General features: G+C 47.2%; 7 protein-coding genes across 7 annotated transcripts; 3 read left to right on the plus strand and 4 right to left on the minus strand.

Annotated features, from left to right (window-relative positions):
- Positions 1-1,074: 1,074 nt before the first annotated feature.
- On the minus strand, positions 1,075-2,967 carry GGS22DRAFT_194168 (uncharacterized protein; the record flags this gene model as incomplete). The annotated part of the gene is made up of 3 exons (XM_047965464.1): positions 1,075-2,221; positions 2,288-2,641; positions 2,854-2,967. 3 exons carry the CDS (start codon positions 2,965-2,967, stop codon positions 1,322-1,324), a joined length of 1,368 nt encoding a protein of 455 aa, XP_047823663.1. The 3' UTR covers positions 1,075-1,321.
- Positions 2,968-5,981: 3,014 nt separating this feature from the next.
- On the minus strand, positions 5,982-7,793 carry GGS22DRAFT_149240 (P-loop containing nucleoside triphosphate hydrolase protein). Its single transcript, XM_047959115.1, has 2 exons — positions 7,670-7,793; positions 5,982-7,615 (listed from the first exon to the last, which is right to left on the minus strand). Exon 2 carries the CDS (start codon positions 7,283-7,285, stop codon positions 6,488-6,490), a length of 798 nt encoding a protein of 265 aa, XP_047823664.1. The 5' UTR covers positions 7,286-7,615; positions 7,670-7,793; the 3' UTR covers positions 5,982-6,487.
- Positions 7,794-9,782: 1,989 nt separating this feature from the next.
- Positions 9,783-12,285, plus strand: GGS22DRAFT_149241 (uncharacterized protein). The gene has a single exon (XM_047959116.1). It carries the CDS (start codon positions 10,317-10,319, stop codon positions 11,805-11,807), a length of 1,491 nt encoding a protein of 496 aa, XP_047823665.1. The 5' UTR covers positions 9,783-10,316; the 3' UTR covers positions 11,808-12,285.
- GGS22DRAFT_4456 (EF-hand) lies at positions 12,271-14,423 on the minus strand. Its single transcript, XM_047967102.1, has 4 exons — positions 14,081-14,423; positions 13,875-13,893; positions 13,369-13,756; positions 12,271-13,197 (listed from the first exon to the last, which is right to left on the minus strand). Exons 1-4 carry the CDS (start codon positions 14,119-14,121, stop codon positions 12,734-12,736), a joined length of 912 nt encoding a protein of 303 aa, XP_047823666.1. The 5' UTR covers positions 14,122-14,423; the 3' UTR covers positions 12,271-12,733.
- A 1,420-nt stretch (positions 14,424-15,843) lies between these two features.
- On the plus strand, positions 15,844-17,185 carry GGS22DRAFT_149244 (ChaC-domain-containing protein). Its single transcript, XM_047959117.1, has 5 exons — positions 15,844-16,175; positions 16,238-16,269; positions 16,338-16,387; positions 16,446-16,450; positions 16,515-17,185. The coding sequence occupies exons 1-5, from the start codon at positions 16,123-16,125 to the stop codon at positions 17,074-17,076; spliced, it is 702 nt and encodes a 233-aa protein (XP_047823667.1). The 5' UTR covers positions 15,844-16,122; the 3' UTR covers positions 17,077-17,185.
- A 339-nt stretch (positions 17,186-17,524) lies between these two features.
- On the minus strand, positions 17,525-18,581 carry GGS22DRAFT_194172 (uncharacterized protein; the record flags this gene model as incomplete). The annotated part of the gene is made up of 5 exons (XM_047965465.1): positions 17,525-17,814; positions 17,869-18,148; positions 18,201-18,307; positions 18,422-18,494; positions 18,562-18,581. The coding sequence occupies 5 exons, from the start codon at positions 18,579-18,581 to the stop codon at positions 17,641-17,643; spliced, it is 654 nt and encodes a 217-aa protein (XP_047823668.1). The 3' UTR covers positions 17,525-17,640.
- A 3,444-nt stretch (positions 18,582-22,025) lies between these two features.
- GGS22DRAFT_177007 (uncharacterized protein) lies at positions 22,026-24,919 on the plus strand (the record flags this gene model as incomplete). Its single annotated transcript, XM_047963481.1, has 3 exons — positions 22,026-22,880; positions 22,929-22,989; positions 23,043-24,919. The coding sequence occupies 3 exons, from the start codon at positions 22,026-22,028 to the stop codon at positions 24,917-24,919; spliced, it is 2,793 nt and encodes a 930-aa protein (XP_047823669.1).
- Positions 24,920-24,950: the final 31 nt, after the last annotated feature.

A 24,950-nucleotide genomic window follows, 5' to 3' on the forward strand; every position in this document is an offset into this window, starting at 1 on the left:
TGGTATGTATAGGTAACCAGGTTACCTACCTGCCAACCTCCTCAAGATCGACATCGACGCTCTGTCTCCCCAGGTTTCAAATCGACGCAGATTACGCAACCCGCTTTCTTGGGATATTCAGAATGCCACGCGTCCGTGTTTCTATAACTGAGACAGCTCTCGAAATACAAATACCCAATACTCGATCCTTCTACGGTGACCTCGTCGCACAAGCTGTAAGAGCTTGGCTAGTATCAGCTAGTATCAGTATCCTACAGGTCTAGCAAGACTTGACTAATCAATTCATAAGCAGCATCACTATCCGGCATATGTAGGACACGAAAAACCTAATTCCAAAACGTACATAGCTTCCTAGATTCCTTAACCAGTATCTTCAAGTTCATATACAACCAGCGTTTTGAGCAGACATGTAACAATAACGTAGTGTTCGTGATCACATTGCTACCCTATATATAAAGGTCCATCTGGAACCGAGAACGCCCCATGAGACCCCTATATCAACTCAACTCCCCCTTAAAAGTCGTAGTAAGTACGCGTGACGATTCTTCCCCCTAAAACAAAAAACAACAACATTGCGGGTGCCGACCAGCTTGCGTTTTCTGCGCGAGTCTTGCAGCTGTAAAAAGTGTCCCCAAGGGAAAACCGAGCAAACGAGTATCTCCGGCCCGAAAAAATGACAAAAAAACGTATCATGTGGTTGAATCCTTTTCTTCGGCGAAAAGAGATTCGGAAAAACGATTATAAACGTTCATAACCCCCCAATCCTCGATATGGGAACGCCGTTGGAATCAAGCTTTGCCTCCCAGTATGGTCATAGAGAAAGTCCGGTATATAGGTTTTAAAAAGCGGCCAGCGGCATGGGATTGCCCCCTCAGGGAAAGTATAGAAGTGAATGAGTTTGTTCGTAAAATGATCGGTGCTAAATACAAACGCTCTCTATGCCATCCTTAAATAACGCCTGTCCTATATATCGTACGAGAATATTCGTGATGGTTTAAGAGCGCGATTTCCCTACATTCCTGAAGTAGGGTGTGCCCGGGTTTGGTGTAAACCCGTATATAACATAAGTTTGGTCTTTAGCCAAAAATGCGTGCCTTGGATTATCCAACTAGTGATCTAGCCCCTTTGTCATGGTTGTGGCTGGGCATTAAATGAATTTTACCGTAGTCGTATGACTCGGAAGGCTCTGCGACATGCCACTGATATATCGGTTGGCATGGGCAATAGCCATATGTAGCCGACCGCACGGGGGTCCTGGATGATGATGAATAAATTCATCTTTGGGCTAGATCCACGGCACTGAGCGTAATAATGTTGAGCCTCATCGGATATCCAACTGGAAAGGTTTGAATCTGCCACCAATAGTGGCACAGCGCGGACATTTTCGGCGAGCTCCTTGCTCCTCCATTAAGATGTTGACGCAATCACGACATAGGCCGCAAATGCACTCGGTGCATGCGTATGATTCTCGTAATTTTGACGTCCTTTGGCATGCGGCACAATAGATGTGCACCTCTTGCGACGAATAACCTGGCGAAGAATCTGAAAGTCCAGAGGCTCCTATATGGAAATTTTCTCCGCTCTCGCCACTTTCGACGGACGGGAAAGGTTCTGGAATCTCTTGGGCAAAAGATGGTGGAGTAAGAGCTTGTTGTAAGGGGGAAGCTTGATAGCCTTGGAAATGTTGATGGGGAAATGGGGGTAGGGAAGCTCGGTGAATTGATATAGGGGATTGGGGGACCTGGGAAGTTAGAGAAGGAAAATAAGTGTGCCGGACACGACTTACAGGAGTCCTATCCTCATCAATATCTTCTGTGGCCGAGGCTGCGGCATCGATGAGGTCTTCCCACCTTTTACCATAATCAGCCGAAGGCTCGACAGAATGAGCCTTGCGATCAATTCCACCCGGCTTAAGGCGGTCATCATTTTGAATTCTTCGAAGCCAGTCTGTCGCAGAACCCTTAGATTTCTGTTTCTTATGGCCGCGCTTGGTAATAGATTGCTTTCTAGGTCGACTGGGACCAAATGACCGATGAAGAGGAGGTAGAGTTGAGGAACGACCCGGAGGAGAATTTGAGAGGATTGAAGGAAGTAAGTCTCTACGCGGTGCAGAATTTAAAGAAGGAAATGGTTCACTGGTTGGTTCGTTCCCAACATGTATTGGAGGTAATTCAATTGTACTCCTAGGTATCCTCCGGCCGTCAGTATCAGACTGCCAACCCTATTGAGTCAGAGTTAGTATTTTTATCGTCGTCGATGTATACGATTGCATTAAGCGAATCCTTACTGCTTCGGTATCCCAATCTGTTTCGAACTTGTGTTGGCCGCCTAACTGGGCTAGGGCGGCCGCAGCGCTTGCTGCTGGTAACAATGAGCCGCCAGAATAATCATCATTATGTCTTGGAGTAGCGGGAGCACTCGACCCATCTCGAGGATATGCATGACGCTCATGCGGATAACCTTTGAGCGCCGGGTCAATATTTGATTGGGGTGGACCGGCAGAATTTTGAGTCTGGGATCGATCGGAGGGGGGAGTATTAATCATAAGCAAGAAGCTCTCCTCGGTCGCAGGGAGCTTCGATATATAATGTTCGGGATGCGCTCGCCGAATATGCTCTTGCATCGAGCGATATCTTTTTTCCTATTCATCCGGATACGAGAATTAGATTATATATTTCCAAGTTATACAAGACATAGACATGGACAATAAGTATAGGTGTAGGCACGAGTTAGGTGTGGGTATAGACATAGCTCTGGAATCATTTTCGAATCATGAGACCCGACAAGAGCTTCGTCATTTTCGCAATCATTCCGAGGTAAGTCAATAAATGAATAGACAAAGACGTAACTTACGCCAATGCAGCGCTTGCGACAGCTGGACCCATCCTGGTTTCGCAGAGGACAGACGACTTCATTATTAGAGTCGGTAATGGAGAACGAAGACGTTAAGGAAGATCGAGGCGGCATCTTGACCTAATCAACCCCGCCATTTACTGGTCGGGAATCGAAGGCGGGGGGGTTCGCGAGAATCGATACGGTGCTGGCGATAAGAAGTTTTGCTGATAGCTATCAATTGATGATGGTTTGGGTATGTGAAGCTTGGGCATTCGACGATCGAGTTCGGTATTAAATTCCTGGTAGCTCTTCCGAGGTAGCTCTGAGCTCCTATCTAGGTGTTACATGAGGTGTTTCGAAGAACTCTCGTAGTTGTTGGTGGAGGAAGAGGAAGGATTGGGACCTGGGACTTGGACTTTGGAGGGTGACCTTATTGGGGAGGGGAGGGGGGGAAGGGTAGCTGAAAGCAGAGCAGTACTAATTAGAATTGGAACTGGAACTTGAACTGGAACTGGAATTTCCAAGCTTAGATAGGTTCGGTAGGCAAAAGCAGGCGAGGTGATTGTACCTACTACCTATGTAAGGTAGGGTAGGGTGGCCACAAGTCAGGGTGCCGTACTCCACACCAAAGCTGGCTATGTACGTATATAGATACAAGTGGTATGGGAGGGAGCAAGGTAGCAAGGTATGTGGTGGGTATGTAGGTGGTAGGTAGGCAGTGTTATTTGTTATTTTACAGTGGCAGAGTTGAGTGATAGGCTAGTACCAGTGCAATAATTGCGGCAATGTTAAGTACCTTGAGCTCCTAAAGAAAGAACAAAGATCAAGCAAAGTCCCCCCCGGACAGGGTAAATTAAAGCTTGTCATCCAAAGATAGATACATCCAACCAGACTTGGTGAAAGACAGGTGACGGGCTATCCCCCCCATACCTTTAATACCTTTAACACCTTTAAACAATTACAAGTTTGTGCGAAAAGTCGAGTCGAGGGAGACAAAGGGAAAGGGACCCATCTCATTGGTTCGGTCCCGTCCACACTTCTCTTACATAGTACCTCTCGATTTAACGACGGACCAGCTTCCTTTCTGACTCGACCAAATCACCAAGGATCGGCTGGGACGGGCTGGTTATTTGAAAAATTGAGAGTGGGGTGACCTCTGTGATGGACGGGCATAAAGGGCATAAAGGGAAAAACAATAACTGAAATAATAAAATGAGAAGAGCCGACGACACGAGCGGCTCCGGTAGTAATGAATGACTATAAAGGGTTGTTCCCTTTTAAGTTATGAGCGTCGTCAGAGCTCCCAGATCTGGCTGTGCTCAAAATCTGACGATGCAAGCTTCCTAGCTTCGATAAAAGCCAAGCTCGCGTGAGGACGAGGATTCTTCATCGTTCGCACCTCTACATAAAGCACACAATATTTGCGGCAGTAGTAGTAGGCACTCGATCCTAGCACTCAGTGCTAAAAGATGGGTTTAATGTAACCCTCGCACCTCATAGCGTAGAACAAGCAGCAAAACACTAAACCAGTTGCCTTCCCACGAGACATAATTGTATGGTTTAGTATGGATAGGTCCATAGGTGCTAGGCCGAGCTTGCAGTAGCAGCAAGCAACAAGCAGCAGGGAAGCTTGAGGGGGCGAGGGGTTCTGCAGGTGGGTAAGGTGGATGTACAGTGAAGCACTGACTTGAATCCACTCCCTCTCACTTCCAAGCTTGTCAAGCAGCAGTTGAAAGCTCTCGCATTGGCTCCTTTGACCGACCAGAGCTTGCGGAGACGATACGATAGGCCGAAGTTTGAGCGGAGGCTTGAGAAATGGCGGGGCATGAAAGACTTTGTCGGGTAAGACAGCGGCTTGGGGCTTGGTGCTTGGTTTCATTATCAAAGCTCCCTCTCTCTTCACATGCATGCTGTATGTTCCACACAGCACCCTTCGCCAGCTGGCCACTTAAGAATAAGGGTACCTGTCGGCGCAAGGGCGAAGAGGGATCCGTTGCCGTTGGTCAAGCCCATCAGCGTGATGACATCAGACATCAGACATGACGAGCGAGCTGGTAAGATATCAGCTCCCACCGTAGCCTGCGTAGCCTAAGTGGCCTTATGTGCCATTATTTGTCTGGTTTGTCTGGTTCCGGGTGTGTTTTTGACACATTTCATTCCAGACAGAGCCGGAATCCCCCTGCTTGTCCTATCCTGGTTGGGTACGATCCGTCCGTATGGAGGTGCCATAGATGTACCTTTTTTACACGCCTAGGTACGACATGGGACCCAATCTCTGCTTTGTCAATGCGACTGGCAAGTAAAAGCTCCCATCCTAGTCATCCGCATAGTCGACCGGATTGTCTGTATGCGCTCCCATCACCAAGGCTCTCCCACTCGGATGGCTGACCCGACGAAGCCAACCGATCCGTATGGACGAGCTTTTTTCTTCTTTTTTTATTTCCCTATTGAAAATTAAATCATTCATGAAAATATAATCAATTTCTTTTTCTTTTCTTTTTTTCCCTCTGCATTGGTAATAGGTAATGCTGGCTAGTCAACCCGCCAGCCCGCACAAACGGATACAATTCAGAGATTTTAATTAAAGAACAACTTTCTAGAAGCCGTTCCACTGTGCTGGTGCGGCACTGCCAAACAAGGCAAACCTTAAGAGGTATCCATGTATGTAATGTACTTTCCATTACTCAACTTAAGCATGATGTGGAGAGGACGCTACTGCAAGCTTTTAAGAGAAAGAAAAAAATCTTTCTACTAGGTAGGTACCTCTCATATTTTTAAAGAGCTAAATAAGAAAGTGCTTTCCTAGCTTCCTATCGCAGTGGTTACCTTTGTGAGGAAGCTGTAGGAGTTCATTGTAGCTACCTATCCTAGTTGTGCGACCGCTGATCTGACGTGTTGCTAAAGCTTCCCGCCTTAGGACCAGGGAATTGACGAATCCCTTTCCACTTCAATTTTCGGTACAGACCTCTGCCCCTCACCAAACTTCTCAAGCTAGAAAGAATGACGACGGCATACAGCTATGTAGCTCTCTTATCGATATTTGATATTTAGCATCACATGATCTTTTGCCGTTCTATGATAAGGTTACATTTCATAGCTTTATCTCGTCTCTTTTCCACCAACCAAAAAGTTACAAGATACAATTCGAAGCTGTACCCTGAAGACAGACCATGCCGAATTTAGTATTTCTTAAGAGCTCATGTTCAATGGGTGAAAGGAACTAGACGTACTCACCATTGACTTCAACTATACCCAATACTATCTCAGTATGTCAAGGTTTCGTCAATTATATTCCCTCACGTAACAGCCACTTAGCCTATTAGGACGAGGTATGTAAGTTAACAAGTTCGATACATAATTATTTCCAGTTAACTACGAAAAGATCAATGCGTATTGCTTTAAAATAGATCCAAGATTATGCTTGGACACCTTCGGGCTGATCCGTATAGTACCAAGGACGAGGTCTATATTCATTGCCAAATAACTCCGTATCCGAGATTTCTCCAACTGCGCCATGCTTTCATTATACCTCGCTGTCCAAGCTATATTCCATTTGCCAATTATTCGTTTCAAGACGATACCCTAGCTTTCCTTGGTTTCCTGATTACAAGCTCTTGACCTTACCTCCGACATTACGGACCCACGGGATAACTTACAACCTGAGCCAGAACTGCCAAACTCCAACGATCGCCACTAGGATCATAAACCATCTGATCAGTCCTTTCACTACTTGTTCTTTGGCGAAAGCTTCAATCGCGGCTCTTTCATTAACCCGAGGAAACTCGATACCCTTGGGAACATCGAGATCTAGCGCCTTGCACAGAGGTTCCCACCCATCTTTGACGTTAAAGAACACAAGCTTGTCGGACGGTACGACTTCTTTTAGGTGTTGGATATGTCGCTCCCAGACCTGTCTACCGACATGCATCGTCGGTTTACCGGATGTATGATATATCTCCGCCCATCTCCCAGCAGCAAGAGTATCCAGGTAACGAGGGAAGTACCCCATAGGCAATAAGGGAAACAGGAGGATTCGCAGATACCACTGCAAGCTAGCCGTGGCAATCGCGTCGATCGACTTATCCCATGCCTCCGGGTCTCGGATGGTGCAGATAACCTTTGCTTCCGGGTACAGTCGCATGAGCTCGGGCACGAAGCAGTGTCCCGGAGCACTTGTTATGGCCACGAATCCATCCGTGAGCGTGGAAATGCGGTTGAGAATAAATTCTTCATCTTTAAGGGAGCGTATTGGCGTGCGTTCCAATACAGATATCCAACTCCTCAAGTTAGAGCTCGATCCCTTACAATTCTGCGTCCCTCCGTGATACACGGGGCCTTGCAGGAGGATTTCAAGCGCTTTGCTGAACGATGTGGTGCCGGTTCGGGGAAGGCCTGCTCCAATAACCCGCAGCTTGGTTCCGGGCTGCGGTTTTGAAGCTTCTTGACCCATCGCTGGCGTTGGCTCAAATGTGAGCTGGTCCGAAATGAAGATTCATTCCGATATCTAGCCCATCAGCGCCAAGAATAAGGCACTCCCGTTACTTTTATACGCGCGGACAACTCATGTCTGACGATTAAAAGGCCTGTAGGCAATTTAGCCACTATTCGTCACAGTTATTATCCTGGAATTCGTGCTTTCTCCCCGCACGACATGTCACCGGATGTCAGTGGTGCCACGAAAACGCTTCTTCCGTTCACTTTCCTCTACCTTTTAGTTTTAGACCTGGTAACTTTACGGAGAACGTGATTGTTTGACTGGGTGAAATTATAGGTTAGTAAGGTGAGGACGACATTGTGTAGTAATCTGGGTGACAACTGCTTAGTAACTTGGTAGCAACGGACGAATGAGCTTACACTTACCTATTATAAACGAATATCTCTTCCCACACGATCTGGTAGTGAGGGGAGAGAATCTCGAGGCACGCGACACTCCTCTTGTTTCTGTACCAAGGTTTGAAGAAACTATCTAGCCATACTAGACTCCGAAATTTACGAGATAGGCATCTACTTATAGGCATCGGTTTGACATCGGCCTGTCGAGGACGTTACGTTACGCGATGCGGAGAGCCATAGAGATGGCACTCGAACCGTAAGAGTATCAAAGGCAATGGTGAATCTTTTCTAATCGCCAACCAACTTCAAAGCTAATTATGGAATATGTTTTGACAGGACGGGGTACGCCGGACAGCCCGGGCTCTTGGCTTCACTAGTCCACGTCATTGCCTAGGGTCAACGTATTGTTGGAAAACGTAAACATTTAGGGGCTTGGAGGCATGGCCTTAGGGTTGAGAGACAAAAATGATATTGCGCGTTACGGAACATAGCAATGATATCGTACGCATGCTAGACGGATGGTCGATGATGACAGCGATGATCTTACGATCTTACCTACCTATGTAAAGATCACAAAGTCGGTATCTAGGTAGGTATTCTTAAATAACCGGCCGTAAGGTGTCCAGCTAAAATATCACAGCATACCACTTCAAACCATGAAATTTCCCGAGGACTAAAGACGTTTATGTGTAAGCGTGTTTGGTGAAAGGCGACCTGATGTAGAACCCATATCACTATCTATACAGAACCGCTGTTTAAGTCACCTATACTAAACTATGACTTCTGAAATCTTCGATAGGCTACACAATCCTTGTGTTTTATGTATCAGGTGTAAGTCTCCTGAGACTTGCATGAGATTGTTGAAGGTATGGAAGCAAGGGAGGTTACGTACGATTTTCAATATCAGATTTCTCTAACAATCGCCCAGCTGTGTCAGACATGCCGTTTCTGTTTGTTCATTATATCTTTCCGCACGAGTGTCTCAATTTTCTGTGCGTCATTTGAACGAATTAGTCTGGAATGTGTTGTATAATTGCCTCTCTCCCGATAAAATGATTCATTAGAAGTAGAAATTTTGTGGTATATAGAGCAACTAATTCTGTAACATAAAACATATCGACACTAGCATGAACGAAATTAGATAAATATGATATAATGAGATGTAATGTGAGAGGAGATAGAGACTACATTATGAGACTATATTTGTCTCGTGCTATAGATCTATGCAGGAGCTTAATTGTCCGACAAATCAATGACTGTTGTGGCCGACACGAGTATAATGAAGTATCTGTAGTGGAAATTAGATTATCAAAAGAGGAAGACCAGGAATGCCCCAGAATTCCCAACTGCCGCTTAATCCTTCAGACGTTAAGAATGACGTATGGGACGATATCGTCCGATGGTGTTTGAGGACGCGCAGAGAGAATGAAGACTCGTCATTCAAGTAGGACAGGGTGATATCTCATTTCCCGAGACTTGCTGACATGAATTATGACTTCCACATGTCCACTTGTCATACCAAATGTTATAAGATAGATGATTACCAACACCTTTGAAATTGATGAGACTCTTTGGAGAAGAAGGAGAAGAATATGAGAAGGATTCAATGCAACGAATATCTACTTAGGTACAGCTATTATTTTAACTTTACGGAAGCACCTCTAAGCGAGCCAAGCTCGCGCTAAGGATAGGAACGGACCAATGATGGAAGTCCCAGGACGCCTCTTTCTCCGATTTGGGGCAAGTACCATAGGTACCGAGCACGGGTTAGCCGGCATTAAGACTAACCGGCGTCGTACGCAACTTGGCAGCAAAACGCCGAAACATTTCTGTCTCCATGGTCAATCCCATCTTGTAGATCTTCCCATCTCCCCATCTGTCTAGGACCAGTCCGGGTCAACCCAGTTCGACGAACTTCGCATCCACTTCCCCCGGCTTACCATGTGAAACATGGCTTACCGTATATTGTCTAAAACAAATCCTCGTCCACCCCAAGGGTTTGTAAGGGTTGTCGGGTTGTCAGGGTTTGTTGCGTGATATGGCCGCCAAGGTCACCAAGGACCAAGGTATTGTATCTCTCAAATTTTTTATTTTATTTTATCAATGATCAATGATCAGACGTTCAATATCACAAGGGGGGAAAGTTGGCGGAGATCTATGAAAGATATTGGCTATTGGATATTGAACCAGTTGATCCAATATTTTCAATGTTTGACAACACCTTCGATCGTTTCCTAATTCTATAACTCAACCAACCGTCATCGTTGTCATCTCTGTCCTCTCTCTGTCCTATCTGTCATCTCCTGACAGAATATCCCTCTTTCCACGCGATCCTTCGTACGCCCACCTGGACATTCCTCGCTTCATCAGCCATTCGCGTGTTGGCAAGACATTTTTCTATTTCTATTGGAGCTAGGATCAAGCCATGATTGATCTCCCTTAAGTGTCTTCGTCTTTGCTTCGTCGCTATTGATCCTTTTCCCCATTGCTTTTCTAGCCCGTCTAGAGTTCAGCTTGCCCCTATCATTCAGCTACCTAATGCTCCATTGACTTGCTCTCGAACTCTCCGGACTACAGATGATTGCAAGTTTCCCCCATCCCAAGAGGGAGTCGAAAAGACCACCCTTTCTAGCTCCTCAACGATCATAATGGCATTGACCGTGAAGCACCTTAACTCCGACGCCTCATTCCTCTTATCCTTTGAGCCCATCATACCCGAATTCGCTCAGGGTACAATTAAACCATTCACAGTTCTTCTTGACCCTTGGATAACAGGACCCTCTAAGATCTTTCATTCTAAAATCTCGATTTCGACTCACATACATCCAGCATGCATATCCTCGCTGTCAGAACTGCCGGCTCCGCCGGATCTCGTCATCATCAGTCAGCATAAGAGTGATCATTGCAATGAAGCTACTTTGCGGCAGTTACCGGCCAAGGGAACAAATACTCTGATACTTGCTGAGCCACAAGCAGCACGGCTAATCAAGAGTTGGAAGTATTTCGACGAGAAGAAGGTCCGGACGATAGAGCGGTGGGAAGATCCGAGGTTGACGGGCAAACAGTCGGTCATACGAGTTCCTGTCCCGCCTACAACGCCCGGCGGCCAAGGAGGCGAGGTGACCGTCGCCTTCATACCACAGAAACGTGACTTAGCAGGCCTACATGCAGCAATCGGTATTACGTACCGACCTCCGCCAACACATAACCTGAGGTATTATCTTCCTACCATATCGAAGTCACCCACGCCGCCTGCCACTCCCAATACGCCTACCACCCAGGTTTCTATTGCAACGTCCACGAACACTCTATCCATACCTGATACGCTTCTCTCACCGCCTACACCACCGGTATCGCCTCACTCCCTACGCTCTGTCCAGTCTGCCTCGACCTTGATTCCTTCCCCGGCACGCCCAACACCAAGTGTCCAGTTCCCGCGTTCCACATCTTATAATCTCATACGGCCGGCCACTTCGAACGGACATACCCGTCCTATCTCCGTCCTATTCTCACCACACGGGATCTCATACGCTCACCTAGAACCTTATGCCACCTCACACCTAGTAGCCGAGGCAGCGCTCCCATTGACGGCACTCTTACATTGCATGGATAGTGTATCAAACCCATGGTGGCTCGGCGGCAACATATGCGCGGGAGTACCAACCGGCGCCGAGATAGCAACGAGACTAGGCGCGAGGGTATGGATCAGCGCACACGACGGCGAAAAGGACGTCCGGGGCTTAGCCACGGGGATGCTCAAAACACGACGATGGAACCGCGACGAAGTCGAAACCGCCCTCGGCCCTCACCCCGAAAAGAAGACCGGCGAGAAACCGAAACACGCGAGAAAAGGAAGTAACGGTAGCATCGGCGGCGTGAGCACGGAGATCATGCGTCTCGGCAGCGGCGACGAGGTCGTCGTCTCCGGAAGCGGTATGTTGTGGTCTTCCGAGAGTCTAAAAGACCAATGGGCCCTCGATAACGCGAAACCATACGCTACCATGAAGGCCCAGGAGTTCGGCAAACTGACGCCGCTGGACCCGAATAACGAAAAGGCTTCTGGCTTGAAGTCGAGGAGGTCGTTTAGGGGTGGGCTTTCGATGAGGTTTAGATCTACGACGGCTTTTGCGACGGCTTGATACTTTTAAAGTTTGGGACCGAAAATTTTTGAGATTATGACGCCTTCGTTTTTTATGATAACATTTTTAATGCGGTTTACCGGGAAGAGCTCGCTTTTATTCCACGATGAGATTAGGACCTTTGGCTACGTACCTAGGTACGTTTTAGCGCGGGCGAGAGAAATATAAAATCGAAAAGATACCAGGGACGGATGGGCGGGATTCGATTTATTTTACCTGTTTATATTTATTACGCGGGTTGGTTTATGATGGTGGGTTTGACGGTCTAACTCTCATTTAGACCTTTGCATTATTGGATACGGAAATTGGGGTTATATCGGTCGGAAATGGATGTTCGATTCGGGACAAAGGCGTCGGTATTTGGGGGTTAGGGATTCTACGGACTTTAGGTTCTGGGTTTGGGAAACGGGCAAAGAAGAAAAGCTGTAAGGCTATCCCCGTGGTATACGAGACTACCGCATCGTGGATATGGATGGAATCTGTGATTGATTGATTGCCTTCTGTTCGCTACCACTTAGCTAGGCAAATTCATTCATTCTCCCTTCCCGTATGACTTTGGTATCTACCGCAAACACAAGAGAGAGAAAAAAAGATCCTTGGGCCTGCCTCACCCGTGTCGCCTTGCATGCTCACTGCCATCCCGTTCCATTCCAGATATGAATGCTTCCATTTAGCTAAAACCCCGTGGTTAGGTACGAGCTTGCTCGTGACTAAATGCTTAAAAGCACGCCTTGTCCTTGAACTGAGGAAACTAAGGCCTACCCCATGTCTGCCTATATACCTCCATGGTGATGGAGGGTGACTCCGTAGATGAGTCCGTCTATACATACCAGCACCTTCCGCCCCGGCCTAACGTTGAGTATATTCCCTTTCCCGTGAACCCAACCCCAACCTCGGACAGCTTCCTCGCCCACATACTGTACTTATTACTTAAGTTGCTTCAAGATCTCCACTAAGAAGTCCTCAAAGCTCAAGGTAATGTATCCATCACGGTCCTCATCGTACTTCTTGAAGACGTCCGTCATGCGCTTCAAGCTAATGCAAGCTTGGACGAACAAGTCAAAGCTCATAACGCCCTCGTTACGCTTATCGTAAGTTCGGAACAGCAAGTCTACGAACCCGGGGGAGAGGCGGTATCGGAAGGCGATAAGGGCGTTGCTGAACTCGTCGGGGGAGATGTTGCCGCTGCGGTCGGCATCGAAACGGTCGAAGAGCGCGCGCCAGGACGCCAGGAATGACCAAAGCCCACAAAACTCTTCGAACCCGATGGTGCCGGAGCGGTCGCTGTCGAACATGCGAATCATCATGCGCACCGTCTGCGAGTCAAAAGATGTCCAGTCGCCGTTTACAAGAGCAGCTGAGAGTTCCTTTTCGGAAAGTTGGCCCGTGCCTATTTCGACTATTGTTAGCTTCACTTTATGCTATTCTTTGACATCTTTCTGGTCCTTTAGTCATCCTCATCTAGTAAGCATCTTACTAGCATTGCCTGTAGCAGACTGAATGAACAGCTTCTAGTCCCATTACATCCTTAAAAATAAAATGAGACAAGCGAAAAGCTTACCATCTTTATCAACAGCTCTGAATAGTGGCCACAGCTTCGGGTCAGCAGCGCCGCCTTCTGATGGGCCAGGCGAAGGTGGTGGTCGACTCGCCGCGGGTGGACGATTTTGCGTTACAGGTCGCGGACCTGATGCGGAAGGGGGCGGCGACATAGTTGAGTACGAATTTGGTTTGTAGTTATAACTGTCGTAGCTACCGCTGTGGTGACCGCCGCCGTTGCTACCGTAGCTGCCTGGGTGCGGCGAGCTACTTGGGGCGTATCCTGTAGGAGTTAAACGTCCTGGTTCAGTGCGACGAGGTGGGATACTATCGTGTCGAGGACCAGCACCAGGGACAGGCGGTTGTGGTTTGCTCTCGTATCGAGCAGACTGGCTAGGTGCACCGCCCTTCTATGATGGAAATACTAGTTAGTATCGGATTGAATATGGGTGTGGGATGGAAGAGGGGGTTTGCGCAGGGGTTAATGTAGGGCAGATACGAGAAATTCGCGGAGGTGCGTGCGCGTACCTGCTCAGGTTCTGCGAATCTGTGGTTTCAAATATTTGTTAGCTCTCGCTCTAATGCATGATGAGAATGAATCGACTCCTTGTCGATCGTGCAGAAGTCGGCGGTGTTCTCGTACGAACAACTTGCCCCTTCACCTCAATCATCACGGGTCTCGTATAGAGCACGATGACGATGGCGGGGTACAGTGACATTGAGCGGGAACTCACCTTGGCAGTTCGTCAGGGTTATAGGGTCTGTTGTACGCCATTATGCCGAATCTTGACGATTGTTTTAGATCCGATGAGTATGGGTAGTAAAAGAGTGAAGGCCGGTAAAGACGGCAGAAATAGAGACAGCGACTCTTGTTTATTATGAAACAAGGAGAGGACGCGCAGTTGGGAGCGCAGGTTTATTTGTTTTTGTAAGCTGATGGATGGGTAGCTTAGGTACAGACAGGCAGTTAAATTGGGCAAAATTAGTTCTTAGCTGGTTCGGTGCAGCGTGCAGCGTGCTCGAACTGTGCTTGGGAATGGAGCAATAGAAAGTGGATGGATAAGCGGCAGGGCACAACCGAACCGTAGTGTAACCGGAACGGAACGAACAAAGAAATTCGATTCAGCCGCAAAGATTGTTATCAATAATAGGTAAGATAGGAGTTCGGGGTCACTGCAAAAGAGAGGAGATTTGCAGCAAGAAGTTCCCGGGTGTTAATGCTAGGTACTAGGTAAGTTTGCGAAGAATTTGGTTGGTGGTTGAGTGGTCGATGATTGAGTGGACTACCCTTTGTCGACGACTAGGCTAGATAAATGCAGCCCTCAACCAGTAACTAGCCCGAAGACAATAAAAGAAAGAAGAAAAAAGTAAAAGAATTTTTAATGTTTGCTTAATGTCTCGAAATCCGAGAAAATTTCATAGGTGCCTAGAATTATAGTTAACTGTGTGACATCTGTTCTCTTTGATCTCGAGAGTAATGATTGTCGTGTGGAAGTGCGGCACCAATCAAGACCATATACGGTATAGATAACTGACAGATCCGCAGTACACCAAGGTGGGCGATCAAAATCATTCACCGGCGTTCGAGTAGGTGGGGGCTGTGTGTTGTATCGTTTGCGCATCAAACGCTCCCAGGACCCTGTATTCAGTATCCGACGGCTACTCGGATCAAGCTTTTCTTGCTCACTAACCTCGACCGAACGTGGCAGAGCTACATTCTCGGGTCTTTCCAGAAGGCTGAATCATAGGTGAAAGAAATAGGAAACCCCAGGTTGACTCGCGAACTAAGCAGCTAAGTTCAGCTGCACCTGTGAGGCTCTGGATCATTGATGTCCACTGGATGACAAGGCAGCTTCTTCCCCGGTTCCGTGCCGTCATCATCAGGTCTCACACCGTCATCTCATAGATCTACGAAATAAGGGTAAGCTTTACCCCGGAATCCCAACATCTCTTTGTCTCCTTTTCGCAACGAAAGTCTTGATCCGGTATCACTGTGATTCACTGAGCTCTCGGCGCATGACCCATTACGTACGTAGCATGTGCTGCGTAGATAACGAGTACGGCGGAGCACCTATAATAGGATGGAATCCCCAACATTGAAATTACTGCAGCCTGTAATGTTGAATGAGGCGCAGACTCGTGCCTTTCGACTTATTGCGGGGTGCATACGAAGTACCTGTTCTTCAATGCGCTGTATGCGAGAAATGCGAGAAATGTTGAAGATGGAAGGTTTGAAGAATTGAATTGGCATCGTTCGTTGGTTAATTCTAATTGCCTATCGGTGTCCATCGCAATTACTTCATGACATAAGACAATAAATTTTCAAGTCCCATGGTTCTTGCAGTCTTTACCAAATGACGAAATCCAAACCTGCCTGTAATAGGGTTCGGAAGCAGCCCTAAGAAAATCCCAGCGGCACTGCAGCTGCCTGTAACCTGGAAGCGGGATAATTAGTAATGTGCAACCCATAGGTCCGTTGGCCGGAGCCGCAACCCACGAGAACGGTAGTCCGGTCCCCTTAAGATAGCCATCTAAGGTGGAAAGCTTGGCATTTATGATACAATCCCGATTCCCGTTCGAAAATAAGGTATTACTCATAGCATTTTGGAACGTCTTTTTGAAGTTGCAAATAAAGGTATAGGTATTCCTATCACTGTCGATTACCTATCTAGGTATCTATCTCAAGCAGATAAATGCAACCTTACAAATTCCAAGCACCTATTTAACTTTTGAAAGCACGGAAGGGAAATAAGGTGGTTTGACCCGATCGTCGACCATGACAACCAACGGGACGCCCGAGACGGGCGAGTTTTGGATATTCGGTTACGGGTGCGTCATATTCACAAGGCTCGCCTTAAAACTTTAGTTTAGCCTTACTCATAGAGGCGTAGGAGTTTAATATGGAAACCTCCTCCACATTATGGTGAGCTCCCATACCGGCGCTTGTGCGCACCTATGTACAAGCTGAAGCTTACGAAGAGTTCTTGGTAGACAGTAGGGTGCCGGGTTGGGTTACGGGTTATGTCCGGAGATTTTGGCAGGTATGATTCATTTCTATATTTTTACCTTGGATGGAATAGATAACTCATGCTTCTCTAGGCAAGGTAACTCCCATTAACTCTCGCACCTGTTCACAGAAAAAAGGAATAGGGGTAACCCGGCATGTAGTCAAGATCATCGCGGCACACCCGAAGAACCGGGCCGTGTCGTAACCCTAATCGAGCGATCATTCTGGGCCTCTCTAGTCGATGCACATGACTCGGCACCAGAAAAAGTCTGGGGCACTGCATACCGAATCAAAGCTGATAAAGTGGCCGAAGTAAAGGAGTACCTCGACATCCGAGAGATCAATGGATACACGATCCACTACACCCCCTTCCACCCGGCGGACGGGTCGGCCCCGATCCGCACGCTAGTATATATCGGCACACCTGACAACGACCAGTTCACCGGTCCCCAGGAACCCCAAGCCCTTGCAGAGCACATTTACGTCAGCGAGGGTCCGAGCGGTCTGAACCGAGACTACCTGCTGAGCCTGGAGAAGGCGCTTGATGAGCTGAGTCCCGAGAGTGGAGATGCCCATGTGACGGACTTGTCTGACCGCGTGCGTGAGATTGAGCGCAAACGTCGCGCGGGCGAGTTGCAAGTTGAAGGGTTTGAACATCCTGTCTCCCACGAGTTCAAGAAGGTGAGCAGTGTAGACGAGCAGGAGGAGACGGAGAAGGCGTAAATAACCTGCTAAGCGAGAGGACGCTGTGGCTATTGAGTAATTGCTTGCTTATTTAGCTAAGAAATTCAAGCCGCATGCAGTACATATGAAACGTCATGTCGATTCACGAGTGTGCTACTGCTATGTCCTCCGCTCCCTACCCCTTATCTTGTTTCCTCAGCCAGTATTTTTCTTTTTCGTTTCTCCCTCCCTCCTACATCAACCCTCATGATTTGCTCTCCTGGGTATCTAAGAACAGACCCTAGATCTCCCAAGTAGCCCTGATCTCCCTTTTCCCCTTCGTAAAGTCGTAAATGATAGTGCTGATATTCATGTCGCCCATAAAAAGCCATACACGGCGTTGGATAGAAGAAGATACGCAAAACGAATGTATATACAAAATTCCCTCGCTTCGGTTTAGAATCTCGAAGGTCGGTTTCTCGGTGATATAAGATAGGATGATTCAGGTACGATGGAAAAATGAATAATCGATTTTATGACGTTAAAAGTAATGAATGTTGATGTGTTGTGGGGAAGCTAGACTTCCAAATATCGATTGTATTCGTTAAGAGGGTGCTGTTCAAGCTACTGCTCTGTTAGAAGAAGATCAAATTTCACCGTAGAGCTCTCGTTGACTGATGTCTTGTCTGCCGGGCTCTTACTGTCCGTATGGAGGTTGCCCCTGAGGTGGTTGTTGTTGGTGCTGGTGTTGGCCTTGTTGGCCTTGCTGTTGGTCTGGATAGCCGTATGGTGCATAACCTAGATGTAAGGCCTCGTGTTAGCACATGCTCGTTAATTTCATACCTAAAGTACCCCTGGGGAAATCTCTGAATTAGCATTGTGCGGTTTCTTTTTACCTTGTGGCGGAGGAGTTCCGTAGGCCTGCTGTGGTGGATAACCTCCGCGTCCGTAGGCAGGCGGATACATCATCTGACCAGGCATTCCGTATGCAACTGGTTGACCTGCAGCGTATGGCATCTGGGGCTGTTGTCCATATCCACCCCTTGGTGCATACGAGCCGCCTCGTCCACCACCACCGCCGCGAGGGCCAGTGTCAGAAGCTCTGTCGACGCGAATAGCTCGTCCGTCAAACCTACCCCTCCTGATTAGCAACAATCTTGAATAGCCTAGGAATATGGCCCTACTCGACGTTGTTCATGCCGGCAATCGCTTTCTGGGCATCCGCATCGTTCACGTATCGGACAAATCCGAAACCTCTGCTACGACCGGTATCACGGTCCTTGACGACGACCTAAACCGCACTCGGTTAGTTATAGACCAAGCTCTTAATTATTGAGAACTATAATCTAAAATCTCCCATCTAGGGGTATAGACAATGTAGACAATTGTTGGTAGAACCACATACCGCTTCCTCTACAGGGCCGAATTCTTCAAATTTCTGTCTGAGGGTGACATCTTCCGTGTGCCATGCAAGGCCTCTGGACGAGATAAGACGTTTAGATTAGACGATAAATTTATAGGTTGACCGGCATCGATGTATCTTACCCGATGAATAGTTTAGACATTGTTGCTTAGGTATTGGGTGATAATGGGGAGAATCTGTAATAGTGGGACTTAGTATTTGGCCTATAATGGAAAGGGTTCTGAAGCGAGGGTAACTAGTGTCTAAATAAATGGTAGGGTATAGTTATGATGGATGGTATGGGGAGAGGAGGGAATGGCTAGGACTGTCTGACGTATAATAGGGTCCTAGTAAACAAGTCCCCTCGGTGCCGTGTAAATATGAAAGGGACGCACGAACAATTCTTTTTTTTTTCGTAAGGCTAGGCTGCAGTGGTGCAAGATATTGGGCTATTCGTTTGGTCGTTTGATGATTGGGCCTGACGGGTAGTGGCTCCCTTGGTAATGCCGTAGGACCTCTCGATAGGATAGTTCGTAGATGCTAGCACACAGCCGACATATGTCTATAGCCGGCACAAGGGTATATAAATTGAAAACGGTTGGATCTAGGACGGCGGGGTTGTTGTATGATATCCAAGTAGCCAATGAGACAAGCTTATATTGGTTAACAAGTATCCTGAAGGCGCTCCCGTGGCGAATAGATCACTGTTTGCTGGCTAGAGTGAGGAATGAAGGGAGATCCATGCATTCGATCCCGTCTGATTTTATATAACCTCTTCTACAAGCCCTTCCTCGAGAGATAGAAATATCTTGTCCGCGGGTTCCAGTAGCTGAATATCCACCTCCATCGTATAGGCGATAGACGAAGAGGGGCGCCAGCAGGGTTGGCTCAAAACAAGCATCAAACAGAGGAGGTGCAAGTGACCTCGAACTGCTCCTAGGGAGATAGCATGAGACTCCACGCGGTACAAACTACCTGTGCCAGAAGAATAGCTAAGTCGGCTCCATCCCAAAATGGAGTGTTAGTGATTGGCGGCAAGCTCGATTCTTGGCCCGAGCTGTGCTCGAAGTGATTTCCAGGACGATCTGCGAATAAGCTATTCTGACTAAATCATACACTATATCCTCCTTTTCTTGCTAGGTGCGGCCGATCGTAGTTGTCAAGGTCTCACGTTCGGTACGAGAAGTAGTGAGTGTTGAATATTCGGGTTTCGTGATCCCTGCCGCAAGCTAAAAAAAGGACGATATAGTCTGTTCGCCATCCACCCTCCTCAGCCTGGTTTTTTAGTTGTCCTCGAGCCCTACACAATATGTCGTTAAGACCTACCAGCCTTAAATAGCTGTAACAAACTCAGAAAATATGAGGAAAAGCGCAAGGTCTAGTTCACGCAAGAGTAACTCGTTTAGGACCTTCGGCATATAGGATCTACCAATCGCTTGCAGGACGTCAACTCAAAACGGGAAGGCTGATTTGCTTGGCTAGGCAATGCGAGTGAGGCACGCTACCCCTCCATGCTCCCCACGGGCTTACCCACAATGCCAGACCCTGTATTATCGCCGGTGCTGAAAATGCTAGGTATACTACTAAGGTGGGAGAGCGGTCACGACTCTACCCAAGTAGGTAGCTCGGTGGGTTATAGAGGTGTGCCAGCCGCATCCACTGAAGTACCACAAGGTCTTTTGATGTGGTAGAACTCCTAACAGTCTAGCGACGTTAAGAATCCTGGTACGATGCGAGACAGACAAGGATGCTAACGTGCTGCATCTAGTTGTGGATGAAAGTGAAACGTCGAAATACACTATCCTGGGATGTATTGGTTATGAGATACAGGTTCTCCATCACCACTTCGCTCGATTTATCTAGATAGAAATTTTAGCAGTTGATACACATTGTAACACTTACCTAGTCTAGGTGAATTTTTGAATGATGCTATTTCAATACTGAAATCCTCAAGACTCTATCGAGTTCTTAGTAAGTGAATTCCAATTCGACCCCACAATGCCGCATTCTGAAGCTGTCATGTGATTATATTGCTGTGTATAGTTATAGTTAATGCTCTTCCCTGGCCTGGTTGGCTATAAAAGAGCAAGCCGAAACCTTTCAACAAAGATGCCGCGGCAAGATGTGATATAGTAAACTCAAATATCTACCTACCTGGTACCTACCTAGGTAAGCACAAGGCATGCCGAGTGGTAGGTGAGGACTAGAGCGGGTCAAAACCCGATAGTGTAGTTCGGCTGAGATTCGATACAGGATGCGTTCCGTGGACCCAAAGGCTTATTCGCATTCGATGCGACGTCATATGCAGCCATTGAGGTCGCAGTCGATCATTGAGTAATTGAACCATATACCAAGTAACCTCTTGCGGAAATCATTGTACGTAACTAGAGAATGGGTAAGGCTATAAGAATCGAATGCGACCCATTGAGAGACCGGCTCACGCGCCGAATGCCCTCATACCTCTTACACCTCGGTTCTAGAACTCCCAAGTAGACGGCTTGCTTAACTCGAACTGGATAGACACTTGCCTAAACAGGTAAGAAAAGGGTGAAACGTCTTGAATCCAAGTTGGAAAGAGGTTGAGGGATTAATAGCCAGCAGTGGACTCAATATGTGGTTCTGCAATGAATAATGGATATTCACGGAGATGTAAAAGATGTTGTGGAAGGTTGACATGCAGAATAGGCAGACACATTCGGAAGATTGTCTCCAAGAAATCTCTGGTCCGTTGCATGGATAGGCCCTGCCCTGCCTTAACGGAGCAAGATCGCACGGACCAATTAGGTCTTTCCAAAGTTCCAGTTCCAGAGTTCGGGGCAGCTTCCAACTTTCCCATACAGGAGCATCAGGGGTCTTCTTGGCGTGGTTTCTCAGACGTCTTGGGATTGAAGCTTGGTTTGTATTGGAATACACGCCGCTACATTAAAGCGCGTGCGGCTCTTACAACCAACCAACCCATTTGCGAGTATTGTTTATTTTCGGCATCTAAGATGATGAGATCCAGGCAGATTAGTGGCTTCTGACATATTGGCAATGAAAACATTTGCGGCAAAAGCTCTAATTATAGATCTCCAAGAACGTCATAAATAGGTACCTACCTAGGTAGGTACAATACTAGCATATGGAGATACATGATTATGTACAAGTACATTCTAGTGTTTATAGGTACCTAAACACCGGGCAAATATTCAAGATCGGTAACAACTTGGAAGCTGGTCCCGACAAGAAGCCACATCGGTGTTTCTTAACTTCAGTCTATCCCACATTGCGTTCTGTGTAACCCACCCTCCCACCACCCAGCTTATTAGTAATACAAATACTCAGCGTCGCTCTTGCTAATACTAAGCACCTAGTACTGCGTAGATCTAAACTAAGCCTTACCGCGGTCCTTGCCGGGATATTCTAACCGTGTGCCGATAATTAACCCTGTAGGGTCCCACGTTCCATCTCGTCTCGTTTAGACTTGCTCTCCCCTTCTGCTTGGGTCAAGATTTACAACGCTGCATACATCTTAACTTTCCAACGTTGTAATATGTAGACCTTTCCTTTCGACGTCATACCTTTGCTTTGTCTCAGGAGCTATTTGCTGTTTCAATTCCATCTCGAGATGACCTTTAGGGAGGCCTCTCAATCTCCTCCACGTCATTCTACGCATCATCGCCGTCGCCATCACCAGCCGCGCGATGGCAATAAATCCTACCAAGTGTCCAATGATAGATCATGTCTGAAACATTCGCACAAACAACATCAGAGCGACTTGGCTATAGGAAATTCAAATAGATCCTCGCAACCGCACTTCCGCTTTGACATTGTCGAGAATTGGCTAGCGCAGACGGCGAGACAGAGCCCCCACTCCTGCCCCAGGACATCACAAGGGCATCGGAGAGAAGACACGCACAGTCACCATCCATCTAGACCGCTTGATTCGATAGCTCCATACAATAAGCACCCTAGACATGTAGATCCAAAATGGAGTCCTCGTCACGGCTTTCCCTCCTATAGCCTACCCCAATCGGCTTCCCCCTTTCAGGACCTGGGTATGAGAGATCCAAGGAAGTCTAGGCGAAGACGGATCACTCCCAGCGATAGTTCGTTCATCAGCGGTTTTAGAAATTCTACCAGACCTCCTGATCATGGGCCTGGGCCCATTCCACATGTCCGTAAAAATATCCCACCCACTAGATCTCCGAGAGAAGCAGGTCTAGCGCATCCAGACGCTTCATCGATATCGTCTCATGTGGATGAACAGATGAACTTCGAGAGAAGACCAAGACATAAAACTAGGGAAGACAAATATGAAACGAAGAAAACGAAGCGAGATCATGAGAAGGGGAGTAGCGGAGGCTATGAAGAACATCGAAGAAAGAAGCGGAAGAAAGCCGAAAAGAGGAAATCCATTATATCCAGTAAGAACATTGTGAATAATTTCACCTCTGACGCTGTGTTGAACAGCCGTATTACTGTAAGAACTCTCTTAAGTACAACCAATGTTGATCTGACCTAAATATAGGTACAACCGCAGCTTAAGCCTGGTTTATTCGAGAATAGACGAACATCCAAGAAACAGCCCAGTAAGTATATTGCCAAGAAGCCATTCTAGGCATCAAAGGCTAAGAGTGAATAGTTTCGGACCTAGCCTTCTCCCAAATGCAGTTTATGAAGCATCAGAAGCGAAATCCTCAGCCAAAGCCACTATCCAAATCTCGCTTAAGGGAGAAACGACGCGAAGGCAGAGAAATAGAGGAGGTATCTTCGTTTTTCTTACCACACGGAACTGATAGGAATACTCGGGCGCCAAGAGGTCATGATCCAAGTTCGGATAATGGCCACCAGAGTATAGAACATCAGGCTGGGCGACTCCCATCCATTCATTTTCAAGAACTATCCAAGCCCTCGCCTTCGGATCATCGTCAATATCCAAATACTATCCACATATCTCAGCCTCATGATGAGACCGCTGAGACGCTCAGTTTAAACCCCTATAGATATATCGAGGATGGAAAAGACTCAGGGAAAAGTACAGAATATTTCACCTGGTCTACCAGTCATCATTCACCACGGGTTAATGGACGAGCGAACAGTTCGAGTCCAGACGTGTCAGGCTCGGTGTGGACGACAACGCCCGAACCAGTTAGAAAGGATCTAATAGCAACTGGCATATATCGTGATACCGGGATCCCTCTATACGACGACCGTCTCGCTGAACAGAATGTCGAAAGAAGGGAAACAGACGCTGGGATGTCCGACGTTCAACGTATAGAGCCAGAAGATAATACAAGAAGTCCCCGTCATGAGTTCAATGAGTCTCAGAAGGTTAAGTATCGAGATCGAGCTATAATGACCGAAAATTCCATAAAACGCTCAGGACCACCGCTCGAAATCCAAAAATTGGGAGAGTGCCGGGTATCTAAATCTCAGGAGGAGTCACACCCACAAGTGTCTCAAGTTACTCCAGAGGTTGATCGCCAGAAAATTGTCAGAGATACACGTCTCACCTCCCCCGAAAAGGATAGCTCAAGATCAAGCGTTCGAACTCCAAATTTATCAGCCGTTAAAGCGATTCCTATTCACCAAACCCCAGATTTAGCAGGAACAAATGTGAATCAAAGTGTAGGAAGACGGACACAAGAAATGAGCGATCCGGTGTCAGGAACCTCTCGAGATGTGATGCCACCACCCCCAATCCCACATGAACGAAATAATTCAATCGTATCGTCACATGCTAACAAAAGGGAGGTCGACCCTCCTAGTCCTAGACAGACATCACCCCTCAATATTACAGAACCCGAAAGCCTACACGCTCATCACATAGGGAGTTGCAGTGACGTTGGCCAAACTATCCAGGGGCTACCCGTAAGCTGTAACCAGACTACTTTATCGTCAGAGTCGACAGTAAATAATGAACGCATACTATCATCATTCGACACAGCTTCCTGGATACCCCAGAGAACGCCGTCAGCTCGAATAGCAGAAACGCGAAGCATTATTTCTAGAACAAGCATGAAATCGCCATTTTATGTAGACCAATACGAAAGGGCCTTGAGTAGAAACTCCTATCAAAAGAATCTAACCAAATCTCAGGAGCCCGAGAGCATGGCTGAATTTATTGCTAGGATAGAGAACGAGTCGCAACAGCACTCCCCTTTGTACGATGATGACACCATGGGTTCGGAATTCGCTCTAGAGAAAGCAGCGCAAGGTCCTCCTGTTTCCAATAGAGAATTCTCTCATCAGCGACCTTTAGTCAGTCAAGCCTACGGCGAAAGACAAAATATGTACACTCATCTAAACCATAATCCGCACCTCTTATACACCGATCTAGAAAGTTCGAAGATATATCATCAGGGCGGAGGAGAGTATCATATCGAGGCACAAAATCCTCAATGCGATATTGGTATTCACAGGTCCTTTCCTGACGTTGTACAACCCTTAGGAGACTTTGAAGAGGAACCTTTTGAGATGTCAAACTTTTGGCGCCCAAATCAATTCTCCCGGTTCTGAGATACATTAGGTAGTATATGCCGAAATAGGA

This window comes from Annulohypoxylon maeteangense (assembly GCF_022496945.1).
Source record: "Annulohypoxylon maeteangense strain CBS 123835 unplaced genomic scaffold GGS22scaffold_1, whole genome shotgun sequence".
Classification (NCBI taxonomy): Eukaryota; Fungi; Ascomycota; class Sordariomycetes; order Xylariales; family Hypoxylaceae; genus Annulohypoxylon; species Annulohypoxylon maeteangense.

What these genes read in the sequence shown, in the direction of transcription:
- GGS22DRAFT_149240 (XM_047959115.1), bottom strand. Translation starts at nt 7,285, where the DNA reads ATGGGTCAAGAAGCTTCAAAACCGCAGCCCGGAACCAAGCTGCGGGTT.
- GGS22DRAFT_149241 (XM_047959116.1), top strand. Translation starts at nt 10,317, where the DNA reads ATGGCATTGACCGTGAAGCACCTTAACTCCGACGCCTCATTCCTCTTA.
- GGS22DRAFT_4456 (XM_047967102.1), bottom strand. Translation starts at nt 14,121, where the DNA reads ATGGCGTACAACAGACCCTATAACCCTGACGAACTGCCAAG. An exon ending in CAGAGCTGTTGATAAAGATG is followed by an intron (nt 13,198 to 13,368) that starts GTAAGCTTTTCG and finishes TAGTCGAAATAG; the next exon opens with GCACGGGCCAACTTTCCGAA.
- GGS22DRAFT_149244 (XM_047959117.1), top strand. Translation starts at nt 16,123, where the DNA reads ATGACAACCAACGGGACGCCCGAGACGGGCGAGTTTTGGATATTCGGT. An exon ending in TTTTGGATATTCGGTTACGG is followed by an intron (nt 16,176 to 16,237) that starts GTGCGTCATATT and finishes ATAGAGGCGTAG; the next exon opens with GAGTTTAATATGGAAACCTC. An exon ending in GAAACCTCCTCCACATTATG is followed by an intron (nt 16,270 to 16,337) that starts GTGAGCTCCCAT and finishes AGTTCTTGGTAG; the next exon opens with ACAGTAGGGTGCCGGGTTGG.